Source organism: Staurois parvus, unplaced genomic scaffold (genome assembly GCF_062004578.1).
Source record: "Staurois parvus isolate SC_StPar_1 unplaced genomic scaffold, SC_StPar_1.0 ptg000130l, whole genome shotgun sequence".
Taxonomy (NCBI): Eukaryota; Metazoa; Chordata; class Amphibia; order Anura; family Ranidae; genus Staurois; species Staurois parvus.
Genome location: NW_028317926.1, coordinates 2,318,898 through 2,342,516, shown reverse-complemented (window position 1 = coordinate 2,342,516; position 23,619 = coordinate 2,318,898). Strand labels below are relative to the sequence as shown.

General features: G+C 40.3%; 1 protein-coding gene across 2 annotated transcripts in view; it reads left to right on the top strand.

Moving 5' to 3' along the window:
- Positions 1 to 23,619, top strand: part of ULK4 (unc-51 like kinase 4) — an 898,798-nt gene that overhangs the window by 45,368 nt on the left and 829,811 nt on the right. For both annotated transcript variants that reach the window (XM_089672503.1, XM_089672504.1), the window contains exons 9-11: positions 8,235 to 8,324; positions 21,839 to 21,918; positions 22,000 to 22,069. In XM_089672503.1, coding sequence (XP_089528629.1) covers positions 8,235 to 8,324; positions 21,839 to 21,918; positions 22,000 to 22,069 — 240 coding nt within the window. The remainder of the gene's footprint in view (positions 1 to 8,234; positions 8,325 to 21,838; positions 21,919 to 21,999; positions 22,070 to 23,619) is intronic.

The window sequence follows — 23,619 nt, the reverse complement described above, 5'->3', positions numbered from 1 at the left end:
GGTAGAAGGAGGAAATGCCTTCTTTAGTTTGGATGTTGTTCTAGATGTGTTTTCTGCCTCTTTTGGTATGATTTCATTTTACATGTTGTACAGCGGGTAAAATTATTATTGAACACATCACCATTTTTCTCAGTAAATATATTTCTAAATGTGCTATTGACATGATATTTTCACCACATGTCGGTAACAACCCATGCAATCCATACATACAAAAAACCAAAACAAATAAGTTCAGAAATTAAGTTAGTTGTAATAAAATGGAATGACACCAGGAAAAGGTATTGAACATGAAGAAAGGGAGATGCAAAAAGGCAAGGAAAGCCAAGACACCAGCTGAAATCGATCAGTAGTTAAAAAGCAATCCTACCCCTTGTCAGTGTAAATTAATATCAGCTTGTTCGGTCTCAACTGATGGCCTGTAAAAATGTATCTCATTACCAAAGTGTCACATCTCATGATGGGTAAAAGCAAAGAGCAAAGACTTTTGCAACCTTGTTGTTGCAAAACATACTGATGGCATTGGTTACAGAAGGGTTTCTACATTTTTGAATGTTCCAGTGAGCACTGTTGAGGCCATAATCTGTAAGTGGAAAGAACATAATTTCACCATAAACCAACGAGCAACGACCAGGTGCTCCTCACAAGATTTCTGGCAGGAGTGAAAAGAATTATGAAAAGAGTTGTACAAAAGCCAAGGACCACTTGTGGAGAGCTTCAGAAAGACCTGGAATTAGCAGGTAAAATTTGTGACGATCGCGGCGTCAGACCCCAGCCCTTCTCACAAAACTCGTGACCGAAGGACTAGCCAATCTAAAACTAAAACACACACAGTAGCGCTCTTCAGAGGCAGGGATTCTTAGTTTGCATTAAAGAGCTTTAGAAATGGTTCAACACTTTCAGAAAGTAAGATTTATTACTAAAAGGTCAAAAGGGTGCAATAAAAATATTTACAGAAAAAGATTTAGCCAAATATATATATACAGAGAGCAATAACACAGCAAAGAGATAACAGAAAGAAATTTAGGGAGGTAAAGTACTTGCCAAACATCCTGGTTTAAGCATATCAAGTTTCCTGAGCCAAAAGAGTTCCTTATCTCCCAATGTTAGTTCCGATGTTAAAAGGGAGAATCTTCAACTTAGCTTAATTTAGCTTCAAGCATAACAGCCTTTTTGTATGAACTCAACAGGGTGTCTCCTTAAAGCAGAGAACCAATCGCCTCATTTGGGGAGGGGTGTTGTAGGCGGGGAGCTCAGGCTATGCCCAAAACCCTCCCAAATTATACTATGGTCAATAACTTTTCCTAGGTACATGTAACATTCTATCCACGGGTAGATTAATATGCAGAATCATCTGCTGAATGTCTAGATATGAAATATGACATACCTGCTGGGATCGTTAAGGAGATATCATTTTCTGCTCTCCTGTAGGTGTCAGGGGGTGTAAAATATCAGACGACTTGTATTAAAGTGACCGATCTGAATATATGCCTGGTTTTTATGTAAGTCTTTCATATTCCAAGATATGTAATCATAGGGGAAAGTGGATGTTGAATGTGATGTCTGCTTTATGGCTTATCTGGAATGTCTTTGAAGCTCAGCGAGGGACTGGTTTGTGTTTTTACGTTCCTTTTCCAAGCAGAGTCTCGCAGACATATGGGGGCCAGGCTAATTGGTGTTTATAGCCATGAGTTCTCCCGCTGGGCCTTGATGCCTTTTTGAACTCAGCATCCAGGGACCACGTGTCACTCAACAGAGAGGGAGGGGGACATTTGGAGTAGGAGAGAGGGATACAAGATGGAGGGTTTGGAGCAACATGGGTGACCGCGTCCATCTCTGTGTGCACTATTGCTACACTATTGTCTCAAAGAAAACAATAGTTAATGCACTCAACCGCTATGGCCTGTATGCTCGAGGGGGAGGAGCCAGGAGCACAGACTTGGACCCGAAAAGAAGAGGTTCGTGGCTATTCTGTGCAAACAGCAGGTAAGTATAGACATGTTTATCTAAAAAAAGTAAAAAAAACCCCAAAGCTTTAGTGTTAATTTAAGACTTTAGAACCACTTTAATGGAAACATATGATTCAATCCAACAAGCATACAACTCTAATAAGATAAACTAATACAATTCGCTGCAGAAAGGCTTGTTTAATTCCCAAGTCATATATTCGGGTCTTACAACAGATTGACACCTAGCTGGTAAAACCTTGTGAAAGCAATTCCTTCTAGCCTGGTATAAACTAATTTGTGCAGAAGAAGCTTAAAGCTAAGATCCATAATAAACAAACATATATATATATATATATATATTGTCTATATACATCAGCCATGAGAATTCTTACCTGAATCTTGATGTGTTTTGTGTATTTCTTCTAGATCTGTGCAGTAATTCATCATAAAACTTTGCCTGCACTTGACATCTGTTCTGGAGTTTCCCATAATACAGACCAGTCACTGTGATGTGTACATTGACTGGTCTTGTGTCTGTCCCCTCTTGTAGTTTTCTGCAGGCAGCCTGTAGTGCGTATCGCTTTTTGGTCCCTCCCGCATTTCTTCTCTTTGCATGGGCTATATACAGCACAGTGATGATAACACTGGTACTTTTACAAAATAATATCTGTGTTTGCAAAAGGAGTTTAGTGCACACAAAGTGGATACATTTCCTTTGTGGCTGTTAAGAAATATATTTAAATGAGAGTTTTTGTGCCTGGAGTTCAGCATTAAGGTTTCACTGTTGACGAAAACAAGTTGGTTCATTTTTTTTTGTTACCACTATAGCCCTGCTATCTATACCAGGTTAGAATTTAACCAGGGAATGCACAGCATATCTCATAGGTACAGTCAGGTCCATAAATATTGGGACATCGACACAATTCTAACATTTTTGACTCTATACACCACCACAGTGGATTTGAAATGAAACAAACAAGATGTGCTTTAACTGCAGACTGTCAGCTTTAATTTGAGGGTATTTACATCCAAATCAGGTGAACGGTGTAGGAATTACAACAGTGTGCATATGTGCCTCCCACTTGTTAAGGGACCAAAAGTAATGGGACAGAATAATAATCATAAATCAAACTTTCACTTTTTAATACTTGGTTGCAAATCCTTTGCAGACAATTACAGCCTGAAGTCTGGAACGCATAGACATCACCAGACGCTGGGTTTCATCCCTGGTGATGCTCTGCCAGGCCTCTACTGCAACTGTCTTCAGTTCCTGCTTGTTCTTGGGGCATTTTCCCTTCAGTTTTGTCTTCAGCAAGTGAAATGCATGCTCAATCGGATTCAGGTCAGGTGATTGACTTGGCCATTGCATAACATTCCACTTCTTTCCCTTAAATAACTCTTTGGTTGCTTTTGCAGTCTGCTTTGGGTCATTGTCCATCTGCACTGTGAAGCGGTGTCCAATGAGTTCTGAAGCATTTGGCTGAATATGAGCAGATAATATTCCCCGAAACACTTCAGAATTCATCCGGCTGCTTTTGTCAGCAGTCACATCATCAATAAATACAAGAGAACCAGTTCCATTGGCAGCCATACATGCCCACGCCATGACACTACCACCACCATGCTTCACTGATGAGGTGGTATGCTTAGGATCATGAGCAGTTCCTTTCCTTCTCCATACTCTTCTCTTCCCATCACTCTGGTACAAGTTGATCTTGGTCTCCTCTGTCCATAGGATGTTGTTCCAGAACTGTGAAGGATTTTTAGATGTCGTTTGGCAAACTCTAATCTGGCCTTCCTGTTTTTGAGGCTCACCAATGGTTTACATCTTGTGGTGAACCCTCTGTATTCACTCTGGTGAAGTCTTCTCTTGATTGTTGACTTTGACACACATACACCTACCTCCTGGAGAGTGTTCTTGATCTGGCCAACTGTTGTGAAGGGTGTTTTCTTCACCAGGGAAAGAATTCTTCGGTCATCCACCACAGTTGTTTTCCGTGGTCTTCCGGGTCTTTTGGTGTTGCTGAGCTCACCGGTGCGTTCCTTCTTTTTAAGAATGTTCCAAACAGTTGTTTTGGCCACGCCTAATGTTTTTGCTATCTATCTGATGGGTTTGTTTTGTTTTTTCAGCCTAATGATGGCTTGCTTAACTGATAGTGACAGCTCTTTGGATCTCATCTTGAGAGTTGACAGCTACAGATTCCAAATGCAAATAGCACACTTGAAATGAACTCTGGACCTTTTATCTGCTCATTGTAATTGGGATAATGAGGGAATAACACACACCTGGCCATGGAACAGCTGAGAAGCCAATTGTCCCATTACTTTTGGTCCCTTAACAGGTGGGAGGAACATATGCAAACTGTTGTAATTCCTACACCGTTCACCTGATTTGGATGTAAATACCCTCAAATTAAAGCTGCCAGTCTGCAGTTAAAGCACATCTTGTTCGTTTCATTTCAAATCCATTGTGGTGGTGTATAGAGCCAAAAATGTTAGAATTGTGTCTATGTCCCAATATTTATGGACCTGACTGTACATAAACACTGAATAAGTGCATGTTAATGCTATACGATTAATACATAATTAGTGAGTGAAATAGTTTCTTCTTTCCTTGAAATAATTAGGTATTAATTATTTTTTTATCTAGTAGCAGTGCATGAAAGTATGAACCAGAATGGAAAGCCTGAGAGTTTCCAAGGGCAGAAATTTCCATTATTTGAACGTTCACTGTTGTGGTGTTTTGTGGAATTATATAGTTTGCAATTAATTAAATTCTTCAGCATAATTGAAGCTTAATTCCATGCAAACAGATAATAGACGGTTAAAACATGTTATTTTAAAGTGGTTCTAAAGTCAGGAGTTTTTTTTTTTTTTTAATTTTAAAGGGATGGTTCACTTTTTGCCAAAAAACTTCCTATGCAGATAAGGGGTGTCTGTAGATAAAAACAAACTGTGCAGCTGTGACTAAAGTTGAATGATACCCTTGCTAAAGGTATAGGCCATTTTCGTACCTCATGAAGCCTGACTGGAATACTACCAGGATATTGCTAAGTGAGGCCTAATCATTACTGCTCACCTCCATCACAGGAGTGAGCTGTCAGATGCTGAGCTCAGAGCTGCTACATCAGGGGAGAGAAAAAGCATGTGCAGGTCTGAATCTGAGAAAAAGCTCACTCCTATGATGGTGGGAGTGAGCAGTAAATGACTAGGCTTCACTTAGCAATGTCCTGAATGTACTTTGCAACTTTAGTCAGAGACATACCGTTTGTTTTTATCCACAGACTTCCCTTACCTGCATATGCAGTCTACACCCCCCTTCCCCAGCACCCCTATATTTACCTGAGCTCAATTTCAATCCAGTGATGTGCATGAGAGCAGAGGCTCTCTCTGCTGTCTCCCTCTTCATAGGCTTAACCAATTCAATACCGGGCAATTTTACACCTTCCTGCCCAGGCCAGTTTTCAGGTTTCAGCGCTCTCACACTTTGAATGACAATTGCACGGTCATACAACATTGTACCCAAACTAAAATTTTATCATTTTCTTCACACAACTAGAGCTTTCTTTTGGTGGTATTTAATCACCGCTGGGGTTTTTATTTTTTGCTAAATTAACAAAAAAATACCAAACATTTTGAAAAAAAAAAAAGTTTTCTTTGTTTCTGTTATAAAAGTTTGCAAATAAATAATTGTTCTTCATAAATTTAGGCTGAGATGTATTCTGCTACATGTCTTTGGTGAAAATAACCCAAATTAGGATGTATTATTTAGTCTGTAGGAAAGTTACAGAGTTCACAAACTATGGTATAGATCTGAATATTGATCAATCCTGAAGTACTGACAGCCAATCTAATTTCTTGAGGTCCAAGAATGTCAGAACAGTACAGATATCCCCCAAATGACCCCTTTTTGCAAAGTAGACAATCCAACGTACTTCATAAGAGGCATGGCAAGTTTTTTGAAGTTGTATTTTTTTTGTCATAATTTTTTGGAAAATGAAAAAAATGAAAAAAATTTGTTTCACAATTTTTTTTTTTACATATTGTCACCAGTGCAGTACAGCGTCATATAACTGGCATGGCGGTGATCAGGGACACTGGTGACAGTATGGGAAAAAAAAATATATTTTTTTTTTATTTTTTTATTAATTTTTTTTTTTTTTAAGATTTTTTTTTTTTTCATATTTCACTATGACCAAAGTAGTACAATGTTACCATAGTAACATTGTACTACTTTGGGGAAGTGATCAGTATTTTTTTTTTTTTCTACACAATTTGCTTATAGCAATGAATTACTTTAGTATAAGCAAGCATTTACCTGAATGACATTGATTCATTCAGGGTTTTTTTTTGGTGCTTAGCTGTGATTTGGCCACAGCTAATCACATGACATGTGCATATGATTAGCTGTGACCATTCACAGCTAGACACTAGTATACAATGGATGGCATGAATGAAGCCATCCATTGTATACAACTGTCATGTGACCTGCTGTGATTGGTCACAGCAGGTCACATGGTACCGGCAACGGGGCTGATACTCAGATCTGTCATCGGCCGTATTCGAGGTACATGGCCGGTGACAGATCGTGCCGCTGCGCCGCTCTGCAGGAGCGCAATCTGCGCATGTGCGGGAGGATGCCATATGGCGTCCACCCGGAACGCTGATGACATTTGCCGCCCGCCATTCGGCCATAGGGCGGGCAGCAAATGGTTAAAGACAGCAGCGGGAGCCATTGGCTCCCGCTTCTGTCAGTCACAGTCAGTGACATGAGGGCTGGGCCGAGTCCCACTGTCTGTGTCAATAGACGCAGACATCGAAGCTTGGGAGCGAGACCACATGACTGCCCACATAATAAGCGGCTGGCTCAGAACAGATAAGTATAACATAATAAAAGTGCTGTGCTATGTGACTGAAACTCAAAAACCTTCAATTCATATGTAATCTGATATAGTAGCCCATAAGTGTTGCTAAACAGCACAATATAAATGTGCAATCATAAAAAATAAATAATAACTCAAATTAGTCCAAGTGGGTAAGAAGAAAGTCCTTAATCAAATATCTTTCAGTGCAAAGAGTGCTCTGTAGTATAAAGCTGCACTCACAATTAGTATGAACCGCAGTCATAAATAAAGTGAAGTGACATCCCAATTTGGAAATGAAACATCTGTGAAATCCTTCACCACTGTGCACTCACCAGAACTAAAGTAACACAGGCTTGTAGCAAAAATCCTCCAAGGTATACATATCTCCTCCGCAAAAGGGCGGGTATATGATCTTTCAGTGATGTGTCCTAGAAAGGAGAGCTCACCACACAGAGCCCAAAACAAAGGTATATAGTGTAGTATTTTATTGACTTAATTAAAAGCAAGTGAAATCCACGTGGAATAAAGTAAACAAGTGACCGCACTTACAGTATAAAGATGGCCACCGGACCAACAACATGGACTCGGCAGCGTGACGTCAGCACGTAGGCTCCTCCCCTAGGTAAGTATAACATGTTTGTTATTTTAAAGAAAAAAATAAATTTAGAATCATTTTAATAGTCTTTTCAGTGTTACAAAATATTTTTTATTCTGTTTAGCCTGTTTTCTTATACAAGAAATGCTGCTAAACAGGATAGCCAGATGCTGAAACTCAGCTTAAGCTAGGATAAACATACAGCCTTTTGATTGGTCTAGGAAGGAGCAGAATCCTAAATATGAGGCATCCCTTCTTTCTTCCCCCACCCTATTTGCGTGTTTAACTATGGAGCCTGACTGGCTGCTAGTTCTTGCCCTCGTGTCACTCGGTTTTAGACACTTGTATAAAGACATAGGCCTCTTGCACATAGGATTAAAAAAAAGTTCTACATTGTTTACTGATTTGGAACAATTCACACAGCTGTGTAAAGAATAATAATAAAGTGATGAGTACAGAGCCATAAATTAAAAATGTTATGTTTGAATGTTGTAATTTACGCATGTATATGCGTGTATAGGCACATATGTTGCAACACTGGGAACTAGGAAGAGGATGAAAAATAATTTTAAGCACAAATACGTATACACCTGGTTACTCGCAGCCTACATTTTTTTTTTAAGTATCGTTCTGTCAACAAATGCTTAAAAAAACAAAAGAAAATGATTACATCCATGTGCAAAAGGCTTTAGGTACTTTTAACAGTACGTGAAAACATGTATTTTTCTATGGCCACTTATCTGCTTTTTTTAATTTTATTATCTAGGTGGAATTCAGCTTTTACATGCATGCATGGAAGCATCTTAAATTACATATGTTGTTTTGCAGGATTTCATGGACTGAATTATTTCTCCATCCTTTTTGGAAAGATGCGTTTTCTGGAATTTCTCAGCTGGACCAGACTAGCAGCACCCTTGGGTATGATATATGCATACTAATCCATAGCCAATAAAAAGGGGATGTTTTATTTTTTGTTTTACTACTAGAATAATTTAGATTGTAGCAATGCCATGGTGCAAAATTGGTTTGATTATCGCATCTTTCCAGTATGTCTGGGGAAGTTGCAGAATTCATCTGCAGCAATCATAATGCTTTTGCACCATGCAATTTCCCTGGGGTTCCTTCACCTTCAAACACACTGCGTGTTGAGATGTTTGGGGGTTCCATTAAGAATGAATAGCAGCCTTGCATGTCTCTACAGAGCAGAACGTGTTTTGGCTGCCATTGGTTGCAGGTATGGGAACAGCTGTGATTCCCGCACCTGCAACCACCCGCCACAGTGTGAACCTAGCCTAAGGCTTTATGGCAACCACCCGCATCTCCTGCGTTTTACTGTGCCGGTGATTGTGGCTGCAGGAAGAGGTGCAAATCCCGCAGTGGTAACCACCTGCACAGGTGTGAACCTAGCCTTATACCCGAATGCCAGATCATTATCCCCCTCCACATTCCTTTTGATTATCATGGTAGCCCATCATAGTCAGACTGATAAAAATAAGCGGGAGGGAGCAGGCAGATTTTTACATCAGTTGAAAATGTCAGAATGGCCTGGCATTCTGGCATAATTGTTGGGTAGTTATTTGCATTTCATACTTTACAACTTTTTTTTCCCATGGCATACTTGCTTTAAAGCAAGTACCTTAACTATATTTTGCTCTAAATAATTGAAATAAAGTTTACCGTACCTTTTAGTTAAGTCCCATTGGGGTTTATTTACTAAATCTGGAGGGTCCAAAATCAGACTCCCTTCTGCATAGAAACCAATCAGCTTCCAACCTCAGCTTGTTCAATGAAGCTTTGGCAATGAAACCTGGAAGCTGATTGGTTTCTATGCAGAAGGGAGTCTGATTTTGGACTCTCCAGCTTTAGTAAATAAACCCCATTGTGTCAGCATCCTCATTTGTAAAAATTGGTAAATACCTCTGTAGGTACCACAGGCTAAGGTCACCTGATCACTGGGGTTAGCAAAGCAACCTGTCAACCAGAACCAGTGATATTTCCAATTTTGGCTTATGTTCTCTTGTCTAGTGTACAGCTTTTGATGAAGAAGGTTACATATCTTGTGGAAGCCCTTAATAACTCATTGCAGCATTATAAGAGTGTGGACTCCCTGGGTTCTTATTAGCTTATTTTTCCACCTTTCTTTTTTAAATTGCCATTACTTATTGCCTTTGTGTTAGCAATATAGGTTTTTCAGTATAACGGTTAAGGATGTTCCCAGTTACTGTATGTTTGGTATATAGTTAGTTGTAACAATTATCTTTAAAATGCATATTCACCCACACAGCGAACCCAGCGTTTGCCCTGTTTGGGTGACTTAGCCTGGGTCCAGTACTGCAGGCTTTGTTTTTTTTTTTTAGCTGGCTGCCTCCTCCGGATTTAGGCAGCCAGCTCTTGATGACATGCTGGATCCACCCTCCAGCCCCCCTATATTTCTGGCCCTACAGCCTCCTGGGAGGTATAACGTGAGTATGGTAGGAGACTACAGGACCAGACACATGTGCTAATATCCTGGAGTTGGACTTTAAAGGAGTGCCTTATTAAGAATACAAGGATCACAAAAGCAAAAATGGCTTGGATATGTGCAAAACAATTATGAAGCCATGGAAAACATTACACTTAGGCATAATTGGATGTCATACATACAGGCTCACTTTAAATATTTGGAACTTGTGGTGAATCCTGTTATTTTCAAGTTCATTTTATTGTTGTTTGGAGATCCGATTATGGGAAACCAGGCAATGATTTGGGGTAATCAGAGCTCATTTGGACTGTTAATTGTAAGGCATGTAGTGTGCATTATTTGCTACACAAGATTTGGCGCCTGTGTCGAAGTATTGTCGAGTAAACCTCTGTACAGGAAGGTCAGTCACCTTTCTCAAGGCCTCAGGCTTGTTTTGTCCAGAAAAACAGAAATATGTTAGTGGCTGGGGCAGATTGAGAGATCGAAACAGCCTTTGCCAGAAGCCAGACTGATGTTTGAATTTGTTCACAATCTTTCTTTAGCACCAACAGTAATATTTCTGCTATTAATTATACAGATGAATAGCAAAAGTAAAGTTAACAAACATTTTGTACAATACAGTTACTGTTTATATGAAGTTATTTTCATTTGTATGTTGTCTTTTTAGGCCTCATTCACATAACGTGCCATTGCGGGTTACATCGGAATGGATGTCAAATTAGGAGCAGTGGCTGTGTCTGTACAGCTGCTGTGTACAAATTGACATGCATAAGACTGCCTGCCCATGGATGCATGAAACACCTGTGCATCCACTTGCGGGTAAATATGAACCCTGCATGGACCTACGCTTAAGTAAAGTGAAGGGGGTCTTAAAAGGACCTCTCAAAATTGATTCTGTAATTCATCTTACAACAACCATAACATTGTTCTGTTCAATAAAACCTTTTCATGCTGTTTGTGGTGACCTGCATTTTCAGCACTGGATAAATGCAGGTCACCACTAGGGTACACTGAAAACAGTTTTGTTTATATGCCCCGTTCACACTGCAAAAGTGATGTGATGTGTGGTGCGGAAAAAGGCAACATGTTTGTATTTTTCTGCACTTCATGTCACTGCATTTGACACTTCAGAGTTAAAAATAAAAGCAGTGCACTGAAACGCGTATTGCGCTGCTCCTTGCCTGAACCAGCACTATAATAGTCTGCATGGTAAAACAGTGTGGGAGTACAGCCTTAGTGAATTAAAAAAAAGAGTGATTGTTATAATTAGCAAATAACTATTTTATACATAACACTCGCGCTACCCTACATCTTAAAAAAAAAATGTAGCTGCTGACATAAATAAGTAAAACACTTGTTAACATACAAATCATAAACCCTCTACAAATTATATAGGGTTAGACAGCACTTACAAACATAAACCACCTTAAAGGATTATTGTGCAGCTTATATACAAACAAGATGAATAAAATAAATCAGAAGAATAATATGTGATAAGTCCACATTTTTGTATTGAGCTCAGTGTGCTATTTCCTAGTCACACGTGCTCAGAGGAAACCATCGTGCATTGTGGCATTTCACCATGCCTGCACTCACCTGATTATATTGACCCCTTGCATGATATAAGAAAGTCAAAAGGTGCTTCTTTTAGCTGACTGTTTCATAGACTGGATCTCGCTGTACTCTGCAACTGTTGTATACAACATTTAATACTGTATATCTTCTATATAGGGAAATGGACCACTGTCCCTGTAAGCCCTCTTGCACCACCATACAGTTTTCAGCCAGAACAATAAGGAGAGAAGAAGAGGAAGCCTCTTGCAGCATAATAAACTTCTTTATTTAAACTCAATCAGTAAGAAGTCAATATTGCACTAGCAATGTGTATCAACATAAAGGCCTTACAAATTAGAAACCAGGAACCACCACTATGTCCTCCAGCATGCATTCCAGCCAAGTAGAAGTGACGTGAGCGGTAGTTCCGGCTTATGCGTTTCTTCATAGTTGTGCACTGTCCTGAGGCTTACTTTGATATGGCTTGCATTTTTTGCCCACTGGTAAACACAGGAACCGGTGCAAATCAAATACAGCCTGTGTACAAATTCTTAATCAGTCATTTTAGACAGCTGTTGCCTCAGACCCATTGCAATGCATGCTTAGCATTTTGAATGATGTAATACCTGATGCCCTCATTAAAGAGGTGGTCTCTAGAGCCTTGTTTTAGGCACGTAAAGTGTTTTTACTACACTAGAAAAGCTCTTCCATGCCTCCCCCTATCCCCGCAGGAGTGGCTTACCCATATGGGCATCACTCTTGAGAAGATTATTTACAAACACGGGGGGCTTTCCTTCCAAGTTTGACAGAGTCTTGGAACCCTCCTGCCCAACATCCTTTGACTGAAAACTCAAAGGAACCGGGTGGAAAGAGGTCCGACAAGCAGTGGCTACATCCAGTCAGATGCAAGCGCTGTTAAGGTATTTTTACACTTTAAAAATAAATTTCTTTATTTAAGGCTTTCAACATATAAAAAAAAAGAACAGGTTGGAACAAAAAAATTGACAATAAGGCTATGAAGCCATCGTCTGTAGCAAAGGCATACATAAGACAGTAAACAAAGAACAGGGAGTAGTGTACAAACCACTTGCAAGTAGATAGGTATGTAGGGGTAACCCTAATGGTTATTACAAGTTTCTGATAAATGCTATACAAGATAATCACTGTAAACAGGGCCATTCCCTTAACTTTTAATAGCTTTCTACTCCCTTTGTGTATCTGGACCCAGAAATTAAAGGAAATGTTCCCAATAGGACACAGTAGAGATCAATGTGGTATTAAACTACAAATTTAATATATTGCAGCTTACCAATCATTAGATGTGGTGGCTGCATTAGTTTTCTCTTTTTCCTCTGTTTTTACCTGGTGATCTAGCCAGCACACCTCCTGTATTAGAGTGCTCCCACTCTGGACGAAGGAGCCCAGAAGCACCTTTGGATGGCAATACACTAACAAATCGAAGCCACACTTCAGCTAATACTTTATAATCAGTTACATGTAGCATGCTGAGGGGCTGAGCCAGCTGCCGTTCAGGCTTCTGGGCAGATCCTGACCATATGGTCGGGATCTTTTCAGAGCCTGGAGTGCCTCTGTGACGTCACCCGACAGCAGGCTTTAGCCCGCTGTTGGCTGAAAGAGGGTCACTGGAGGGAAGAATGAACTGCACTCCTGTGATCCATAGGAGAAATAGGGCCAAAAAAAGCTTTGGAGAGGAGAGGCTTTTTTGTAATTATTTATGCTATATTTTGCAGCAGCAACACGGGAAACACAGGCATTAATCAAATACGCGTCAACACTATGCTGAATATTGCAGACAAGTAAGCATTATTACGGGGTGGATTTACGAAAGGCAAATAGACTGTGTGCACTTTTCAAGTGCAGTTGAACTAATTTTTCGTAAATTTTAGGGATGCACCGATACCAGTATCGGTGCCGATATCGAGTATTTTCACTTGTACTCCTGAAAATGCTTCCGATACCGGAAATTGATACTTTTGCAGTGCGATTTGCGTCAATACAAAAGCAAATTGCACCGCAAAGGATAGTGTGTGATTTGAACAGGAATGTGATTCCTATCCAAATCGCATTCAGTTTCCCTACTGGTCTTGCGTGAACCCAGGCTTGTTATAGTCTGAGTTCACACAGGAGCGGTGTGGGAGACCTCCCTTCACCAATCCCATGCTGAGTAGAGAGTAGGAGAGAATGGGGATGTATACATATACGTACAGGTAAAACTTGAAAAATTTGAATATTGTGCAAAAGTTCATTTATTTCAGTAATGCAACTTAAAAAGGTGAAACTAATATATGAGATAGACTCATTACATGCAAAGCAAGATAGTTCAAGCTGTGATTTGTCATAATTGTGATGATTATGGCTTACAGCTCATGAAAACCCCAAATCCACAATCTCAGAAAATTAGAATATTACATACAATCAATAAAACAAGGATTGTACATAGAACAATATCGGACCTCTGAAAAGTATAAGCATGCATATAGACTCAGTACTTGGTTTGGGCCCCTTTTGCAGCAATTACTGCCTCAATGCGGCGTGGCCTGGAAGCTATCAGCCTGTGGCACTTCTGAAGTGTTATGGAAGACCAGGATGCTTCAATAGCGGCCTTCAGCTCTTCTGCATTGCTCGGTCTCACGTCTCTCATCTTTCTCTTGGCAATGCCCCATAGATTCTCTATGGGATTTAGGTCAGGCGAGTTTACTGGCCAATCAAGCACAGTAATCCCACGGTCATTGAACTAGGTTTTGGTGCTTTTGGCAGTGTGGGCAGGTGCCAAGTCAGCATCTTCATAAAGTTTGTCTGTGGAAGGAAGCATGAAGTGCTCCAAAATCTCCTGGTAGACGGCTGCATTGACCCTGGACTTAATGAACCACAGTAGACCAACACCAGCAGATGACATTATTATTATTATACAGTATTTATAAAGTGCCAATAGTTCACTCAGCGCTGTACATTACAAAGGGGGACAGAACATGTGACAGAACAATAACAATACAATGCAAAACATGAAGGGATTGAGGGCCCTGCTCTTTCGAGCTTACAATCTAGGAGGGAGGGGACAATCTAGGAGGGACATGGCTCCCAAAATCAACACAGACTGTGGAAACTTCACACTGGACTTCAAGCATCTTGCAGTGTGTGCCTCTCCATTCTTCCTCCATACTCTGGGTCCTTGGTTTCCAAATGAGATGCAAAAGTTGCTCTCATCAGAAAAGAGGACTTTGGACCACTGAGCAACAGACCAGGTCTGTTTTTCTTTAGCCCAGGTAAGACGCTTCTGATGTTTTTTGTTGTTCAGGAGCGGCTTGACATTTGAAGCCTATGTCCAGGATCCGTCTGTGTGTGGTGGCTCTTGATGCACTGACTCCAGCCTCAGTCCACTCCTTGTGAAAGTCCCCAACACTTTTGAATGGCCTTTTCCTGACAATCCTCTCCAGGCTGCGGTCATCCTTGCTGCTTGTGCACCTTTTTCTTCCACACTTTTCCCTTCCACATAACTTTCTATTAATGTGCTTTGATACAGCACGTTGGGAACATCCAACTTCTTTTGCAATTACCTTTTGAGGCTTTCCCTCCTTATGGAGGATGTCAATGATGGTTTTCTGCACAACTGTCAGGTCAGCAGTCTTTCCCATGATTGTGATTTCTACTGAACCATACTGAGAGACCATTTAAAGGCTCAGGAACCCTTTGCAGGTGTTATGGCTTAATTAGCTGATTAGAGTGGGACACTTTGAGCCTAGAATATTGCACCTTTTCACAATATTCTAATTTTCTGAGATTGTGGATTTGGGGTTTTCATGAGCTGTAAGCCATAATCATCACAATTATGACAAATCATGGCTTGAACTATCTTGCTTTGCATGTAATGAGTCTATCTCATATATTAGTTTCACCTTTTAAGTTGCATTACTGAAATAAATGAACTTTTGCACAATATTCAAATTTTTCGAGTTTCACCTGTATACCTTGGTGGCAGATGCTCTGGTTTCTTAGGTGTAGGAGAGGTGAGAAAGGACTTGACCAATCAAAAGCTGTCTACCCTGTACTGTCAACCCTGAAAGGAAAGGAGAGAAAATCGTGGGGATTTCAAATCCCCAAACCTGTGAAGCAGCTTACTCTCCTCTCCTTGTAGGGATGACTGTACGGGCTAGACAGCTTCTGATTGGTCCGCACCATCCATCTGCCGGTACTGACCAATCAAAAGCCGAACTGTCATCCCTGCAAGGAGAGGAGAGAAAGCTGTGGGAATTTCAAATCCCCATGGCTTTCTCTCCTCCCATACAGCTGAGAATCCAGAGCATCTGCCTATATCTGCCACCAAGGTTACATCCCCACATGCACTTCTCTCCCATTCTCCATTGCGGGAAACCTCCCTGCACCACTTAGGCTATGACAAGCCTGGGTTCACACAGGAGCACTGTGGAAACCTCATTCTATTTGGACAGGAATCGCATTCCTGTTCAAATTGCATGCTATTCTTTGCGGTGCAGTTTGCGTCCATACATTTTGTATTGATGAAGATCGCACCGACCATGAGTACCAATACTTTTGGTCAAGTGCTCGGTGCAATGTCCTCGGTAATAGCGAGTGCTTGACCAAAAGTATCGGTACTTGTGCTCACCGATCAAAAAAGGGTATCTGTGAATCCCCAGTAAATTTAAATGTGGCGAAGTTTCACTTTGTAAAGTATACCCAATCAAGTTCAAGGAAAATGTAAAAATGCATTTTTGGTTGCACATGATTGGATGATGCAAATCAACTGAACTTTACCACATTCAGTAAGATCTGGGGAAAATGAGTGCAACTACACTTGCAGAGAACACAGTTTATTTGCCTTTAGTAAATCCACCCCTATATGTATTGAAGCACTCTAAAAGAAGCATTATCCATACATAAAACTTCATGTGCATAAGGATAAACCAGGCCTGAGACCTGAGCTAAATCTCGGAGATAACCTCTCAAGGAAGAACGGAAGCACAAAGTATTATTTAAATGGGATTTTATTAAAAACTATGAGCCGTGCCATATTTTATTAGTCTGGTGTTGTTGTGGAACCGATGTGTTGGAGAATTTCATTTCCTTGACTATTGATGTTTATAGCCTGGAAAGATAATTATATTTTTTGCTGTTTGTACAAATATCCACACTTGTAGAGCAAAATTCCAGTCAAGCAGTTCAATGTCCTGATGAAATACATAAATCCTTACTGTTACCTGACAAGAGATTTGTAATCCTTCACAGCCAGTTTTGTAGTTTGCACACTTTTTCTACACTAAACAGCCAACTGGGAACATGTATGTTCTAATTAAATGTTTAATTTTCCTGATTTAACAATTTAGCTTCCTATGTCACCTCACCACCTCTAGCTTTCTTATTAGGCAGCAATGCAGCATTGTCACCCCATTGTCTAGTGACCTGGGAGTTGATTTGGGAAGCTGCAATGTTAAAGGCTCATTCACTTGGGTGTTTAAAAAGCAGCATTTTGATGTGTTTGGTATGCTTCTAAACACAACACTATAGAAATCAATGGGAGTGATATACAGGGCTGTGGCTACAAATTAATATGTATGTCAAATTTACTGGAGTACAAAAAAAGTAGGACACCAGTGAGTCTGGGGTCATAAATATCTGCAGATATACACATAAATGTGGAAAGTCATCCGGCCTCATTTACACTGTCACTGATATCCATACACCTCAAATTGGCTGTGTGTTTATGCGGTTGGTGCCTCAGATGCTATGTTCAGGCAGACTTTGTAAATCTTTAGGTATGTAGAGGCTGTACAAAGACATACACTCATCCTAATACAGGCCAGAGGAACTCTTGAAATCGTTTTTAGGTCTCAGGGAATTCTTGCTAATATCAAATCATCGAGGGACAGTAGGAAAAATGCTAATTACATTAGTGGCTAGCAGGAGGAATCCCCCCCCCCCCACTTACCTTGTTGGGTACAATGCTGCCCTTCCCTTACTGACAGCTGCATTGTCAGTAAGGAAAGGGTGACACTGTCAGTGCTGACTGTGCCAAGTGGCGTTGTACATGGCACCAGGCACTGTCAGATGAAAGGTCAATTAGTCACCGGTCAAGTAACCCCTAGCAAACTTTGGAGTAACCTTGGTGGGGAATGGCTGGTCTAAACTATCCCCCCGTAGCCGTTATACTGGGTTTTCTTCAAAAGAACATACTGCAGTGATCTGCTATTCAGGTGTCATTGCCTGTTTCCTGTGCCCCTATCTTGTTCTCAGACGGCTGTCTTTTCTGGGTTAAGGTAGCCTGGCCCATGATGATGCAATCCAGCTCTGTCCTTCTGCTACTGAAACCCCGCCCCCCCAAAAAAAGACAACAAGAAACAGCCTCCCCCCCCCCCCTTGAAAAAAAAAGAAACGGGGTAATTATTGCTATTCAGCACGACTTCAAAGCCAACTACAGTAGAATTTTATTGCGATTTACTGACATTCTGTGTGACTTCATTTAACCTCCCTGGTGGTATTCCCGAGTGTAGCTCGGGGCAAAGTTTCAGCACCACAAGCGGTAACCCCGAGCTACACTCGGGAATACCCTGCAGCGTTGCTCCGGGATCTGCACTTGCCTTGTCCTGTGCTCCTGCGATGCCCCCCCTGCAGTGTCTCCTGGCGGATGCCGGCATCTGTCTTCTGGGTTTCGTTCCCTGCGACGTTGGAAAGTACGGGGATGGAACTGGCTGGAAATTTGAAAGTTGTAAAAGTGACATTCACTAAATTCACTAAAATCACATAGTAAAACATTACTGTATCAAACCACTTCACATACATTTTGTCCCTAGTGCTTTGTCCTGTGTCCTGTCTACATTTTTACTGTTCTTTCTGCCTGGAAACTGAGAAACGTCCATGGCGTCCAAAAAGCTTCCCTTTTGGTCAAAAGTGGTTTTAGACCAGCTAGAGAACAGCGATAGTAAATTAGAACTACTTGCAGAAATGAGTGATAATGATTCGTGGGGAAATTTGTCATCAGACACTGAAAACGATTTTGTGACTTTGCTCAGTGATGTGCAAACTTGGAGCTATATTTCAAATTTCAGTGTTTTTAGTTTGATTATATTATTTAATTAAATGTATTATTATTATATTATTATTTTTAATGATTATGTATTAATTTATGATTTCGTGTTTCAAATTTTAACATACCCGGGATGTTTACTAGACTCTTGTTCGAACAGATTTCAGTGAGTTATTCCTAAGAATTACAAGCCTACAATAAAAAAAAAAAACATATTTCCATGCAAAAAAAAATGTACCGCTTTGAGCACAGAAATATGGACATAATCAAGACCACTAGGGAGGCTAACAGATGTCAATGTAAGTTGCAATGAAGTCACACAGAAATAGTGTAGGAACCTCTTTCAAAGTCGCACCGATTTGAACCGTTCCATTGGCACAAATGTAGTGTGACTTGTCATGTGACTTTGAACTGTGAAGTCGCATGACAAATCGGACTGGTGTGAACCAGGGCTTAAAATCCATTTGTGAAGTGAAGTTTCGCAATAATCACAAACGTTTCTATTCTTATATATTTTTTTTAACTAAACCCAGTCAGTTGACGGCAGACTGTCAGCAGTCATTATGATTTAGTGGACTCTGATGTAAAAGAACACTCCAGAAGTAAAAAATACATCTAATGGATACATAAGTTGTTCAGGAATGAAGAAAAAACTGTTGTCTCCATCTACTGGATATTTTTGTTACTACAAAGTGGATGTTGGGGATTTGACAGCAACATATGAAGATCGGATGCTGCAGCTGCATTGCAGAAACAACTGAGCAGCAGAAAACTAGTGAAAATATCAAGAGGAAAGTATTGTGAGTGCAGCTGCTATATTTATCTAATGCAATACTTGTAATATTAATCAGGGTATTGGCAGATGGGCATCGGCTCCTGGCTGGTGATATGCAAACGGGCACATGCATTTTTTTTCTAATACTGTTAATGTTTTAATAATTTGTTTTTGTTGCATCACATTAAAGTATATGTATACCCAATCACTAAAATCTCATATAAGCTTTAGTATATAATATAAGTCACTTCCAATATTTCTAAATCTTCAGATTTTATTAAAATGACATAAACAATAAGAGTATGCAAAACCTCTGATCATGTGTTTTAGTCCAACACGTAAACCTGTGGCATTTCATTTTCAAAACAATATTCTACACTGGTCCTCTAGTGAAGCCCTGGAATATTCTTTTGGGAGTGGACTTTCATTTTCACACAAAATTGTTTTTATTGGCCCCCTAGTGGAGCTCTCTATATCCCTTATGGTAGTGGACTTTCATTTCTGTTTTTTCATTGTTCGATTGAATATGCTTTAATTTTTCCACTATATTGGTGGTTTTCTTTATTGATGCTTATATTATTTGTATCACTTTATTGTTTGCTTTCATTGTGATTTCTGTGGTCAGAGGTTTTGTGCACTCTTTTTTTTTTTTTTTTTTTTTTTTTTTATATTTTTGTTTTTCCTGTGTGCAGCATTACCCTCTAGCACCAAACACATAAATATTTGGTAGTTTACAACATGTTATGATCCTGCTATGAAGTTCTTTTGTTTCGGCACTTCTCTGTATAGGGCGGGTGTCGGCAACCCGCGGCTCCGGAGCCGCATGCGGCTCTTTTTCACCTTTCCTGCGGCTCCGGAGCACACTGCCCACCAGGTGACAGGCAATAGGGTCGGCAAGCCGCGGCTCTTTTAATGCAGCTCTTCTGTGTGCCGGGCGCCCGCTGGCAAACATTGGCTGTCAGGATGTAGGCGGGGCAGCCCGGATGTAGGCGGGGCAGCGTGACGAACTCCTCTCCTCTCATAGTCCGCCCTGAAGACCAGAACGGCGCGGGAACCCAGCGAGAGGAACGCGCGGAGCAAAGGTAAGTGAATTCACACAATATGGGGAATGAATTACTATAGGGGGGATGAATTACTATATGGGGGATGAATTACTATAGGGGGGATGAATTACTATAGGGGGGATGAATTACTATAGGGGGGATGAATTACTATAGGGGGGATGAATTACTATGGGGGATGAATTACTATGGGGGATGAATTACTACGGGGGATGAATTACTATAGGGGGGATGAATTACTATAGGGGGGATGAATTACTATAGGGGGGATGAATTACTATGGGGGATGAATTACTACGGGGGATGAATTACTATATGGGGGATGAATTACTATATGGGGGATGAATTACTATAGGGGGGATGAATTACTATATGGGGGATGAATTACTATATGGGGGATGAATTACTATATGGGGGATGTATTTTCAGTTTTAAAAATGTTTCTCTCAAAATAAATTTCAATCGTGGTTTTGGCGAGATTTGGCTCAGTCGAAAAAAAAGGTTGCCCACCACTGACCTAAGGCTATGATTGTGATTATGACGATACACTGTGGCCCTGATTAACCCTTTGCTTACTGGGCCCTTAAACCCCCTTCATGACCAGAGCGTTTTTTGCAATATATGCAGTGTCGGATTTGTTTTAAATGTTGCAATGGTTTTGCGGCTCCCAGTCTTTTTTTCCCTCTCGGAAACGGGTCCAAGTGGCTCTTTATGTCTTAAAGGTTGCAGACCCCTGGTATAGGGTGATAACTTTGTCACTGTCTCCCAAAAGTGCTCCTGTGTTGTCACCCTGGCTGCATGAGTCACATGCTTGAGAAAGAGGTTCTATGTGGCCTCGAAATGTCACTGGTTTTCTCTGTGATTGGACCCTTTTTTGAGATCCCTGTTGCGCTGGTAACTTATTCTTTGTGTTTTGTGTTGTCACCCTGTCACACAGCCTTCCAATGGAAAACTTCAAGAGGCTGTTTGAACACACATTACACAGGCATGGTCACCTTGATCAGGTAACCATGTTTGTGTTTGTTTTCTAAGATGGATCTCCTAAAAATCTATTAGTGATGTGGCTGATAGAAAACATTCAACAAGATTTATGGGATGGAAGAAGGCAATAATATGCATCTCAGGCAGTCAGAGACACTTCTTTGTGCACAAAGAATTTTCAGTTTGCTGGAGAATGACAATCCTTCACTATCATTCAATTGAAGATGTAGAACTGTGTGTGTGCTACTGTTCTTGCTTCCTTCAGTTGGGTGAGTATGTCCAGCTATGGCGTGCAAACTGGCCAGTACTCCAGGAATTTTATCATTCAGGAATTTCACTGGTAACATCCACAGCTTCACTCATGTGGTTCAAAGCTACCTCTGTGTAAAATGTAATCGATACTGAATTTCAAAAGAAAACTTTAAACATTATTTATTAGGCCATAATGAGTATTAGCTGTGATCCTGATTAACAATGCTTGCTGCATTTCCTGATTGATACCTGTTTTGTCAAATAACAAGTGTTCCTTTTCAAAACTTGCAGGATGACCAGTGAGGATGGGGACAATCCTACCAAAGAGCAGACTGAAAGCCCTGGCAGTGCACACAAATCCTTTAAGATCGGTTAGTGGCAGCAATCACTTAAGTTATTTTCACTTACTGCTCTTTTAAACATCCGATTACATTATTTAATTTCTGTTTTAGATAACCCAGAAGATCTCAGACCCAAAAGTGGCCTTGGCGGAGAAGCTAATGAATCCATTTTCTTACTCAGGTAAATTGTAATAAATTATGCATACCATACATAATGGAAGCTTTTTCTGTTTTTGTTTTTTTTTTACAGAATATATTCAAATTCCTTTAGATATAGTAAAGCTGTTAGGTTCTACTTATTTACAGCACCTAAAGAAACATTTTTTACATTATTTTTTACCCAGTGTGCATGTTACATGAGCATCACAACCATGGGCCCTGGTTATTTTTTGTAGTACTATGTGCCACAAGAGGCAGATCTTCCACAAGGCTGCCTAGGTGGTGCCTAGTGAATGTCCAGGTGGCCTTCAGGCGTAAAAGTGTAAAGCATCCATTGCAGCATATATTTTAACAAATACACAGAGATGTGAATGGGCCCATATAGTTTTTATAAAAAAAAAATAAAAAAAAAGTGTGTGTGTGTGTGTGTGTGTGTGTGTGTGTGTGTGTGTGTGTGTTTGAACCAGACACATACCAAAGAATGAGTTTTCTACTTCTGATGCATTTGAAAGTAGACAAGTGTGAACAGGTCCTCGTTCTCCTGCAGTAAACCAATGGAATTGTAGATTTAGTCACAACACAGCATCTCTTGCTTTAGGAACATACACTTGCAGGTAATATCTGATGTGGCAGGCCTTACCAGTACAGACAATGCAAATGGGGTGGCTTCTCTATGCCTATAGCAGTTCTTTTCAATGTATTTCAAAGGGATGAGAATGAAAGCTGCTACCTCTTTAGGGTCCCATTCTTCCTTAAAGTGTCTCTGTGCTCCGCAATAAGCAAAAAAGTACACTTATGTTTGTGTTCCACTACTTTCATGTAATCTTCTTCATCACTATGAGTCAGATTAGTGCCCAAGAATTACCTTGTGGGTTTTGGGTTATCTTTGCACTGAACTTAAAGTGGAACTGAACTCAGAAAGCTGTTCCCCCAAAAAAGGCAGCCAGAGGACAAGGATTAGTGACCTGATTGCTGGTGTTTTCTTTGCAGCTGATCTTTCTTTGTTACTAAATTACCATTCCTTGTTCTGTACTGTATTACTATGTGGAGGCATCATTCTTGGTAGAGGTATAGATTTGCTTCTTAATTCCAGAGCCTCGGGAAACGAGAACAGTGAACAGCAAAATAGTGACATGGCTACATCTCACCCCAAATTACCTGATACTAGCAATCAGAGGCAGCAGTACCTTAGATCTCACACTGTAGATATAAACCTATGAGGCTCTGTGGGTTCGTAGGCACATGCACTTATGTTGTTTTTCAGAAAGCTATGCAAACATAAGGTAGATTTATTATTTTTATACTTTTAACTGGAAATGCAGTTTCACAAAAATCTTGAAATGTTTGGGTTAGAATATTACATGCAACACTGTGGCTAATGTTTTTAAAGCCTTGGTTCAGTATATGGTTTGCAAATTTATATGTATGTTTGGGCATCTATGCATTTGCGTATTATATTCACAGGCTCTGCTTCCTGCTTTGTATTACCACACAAAGGTTGCACTTTATTATCCCTTCTCACAGTGCAAGTCTATGAATCATTGCCACAAGACAGACTCATTGTAGTATTAA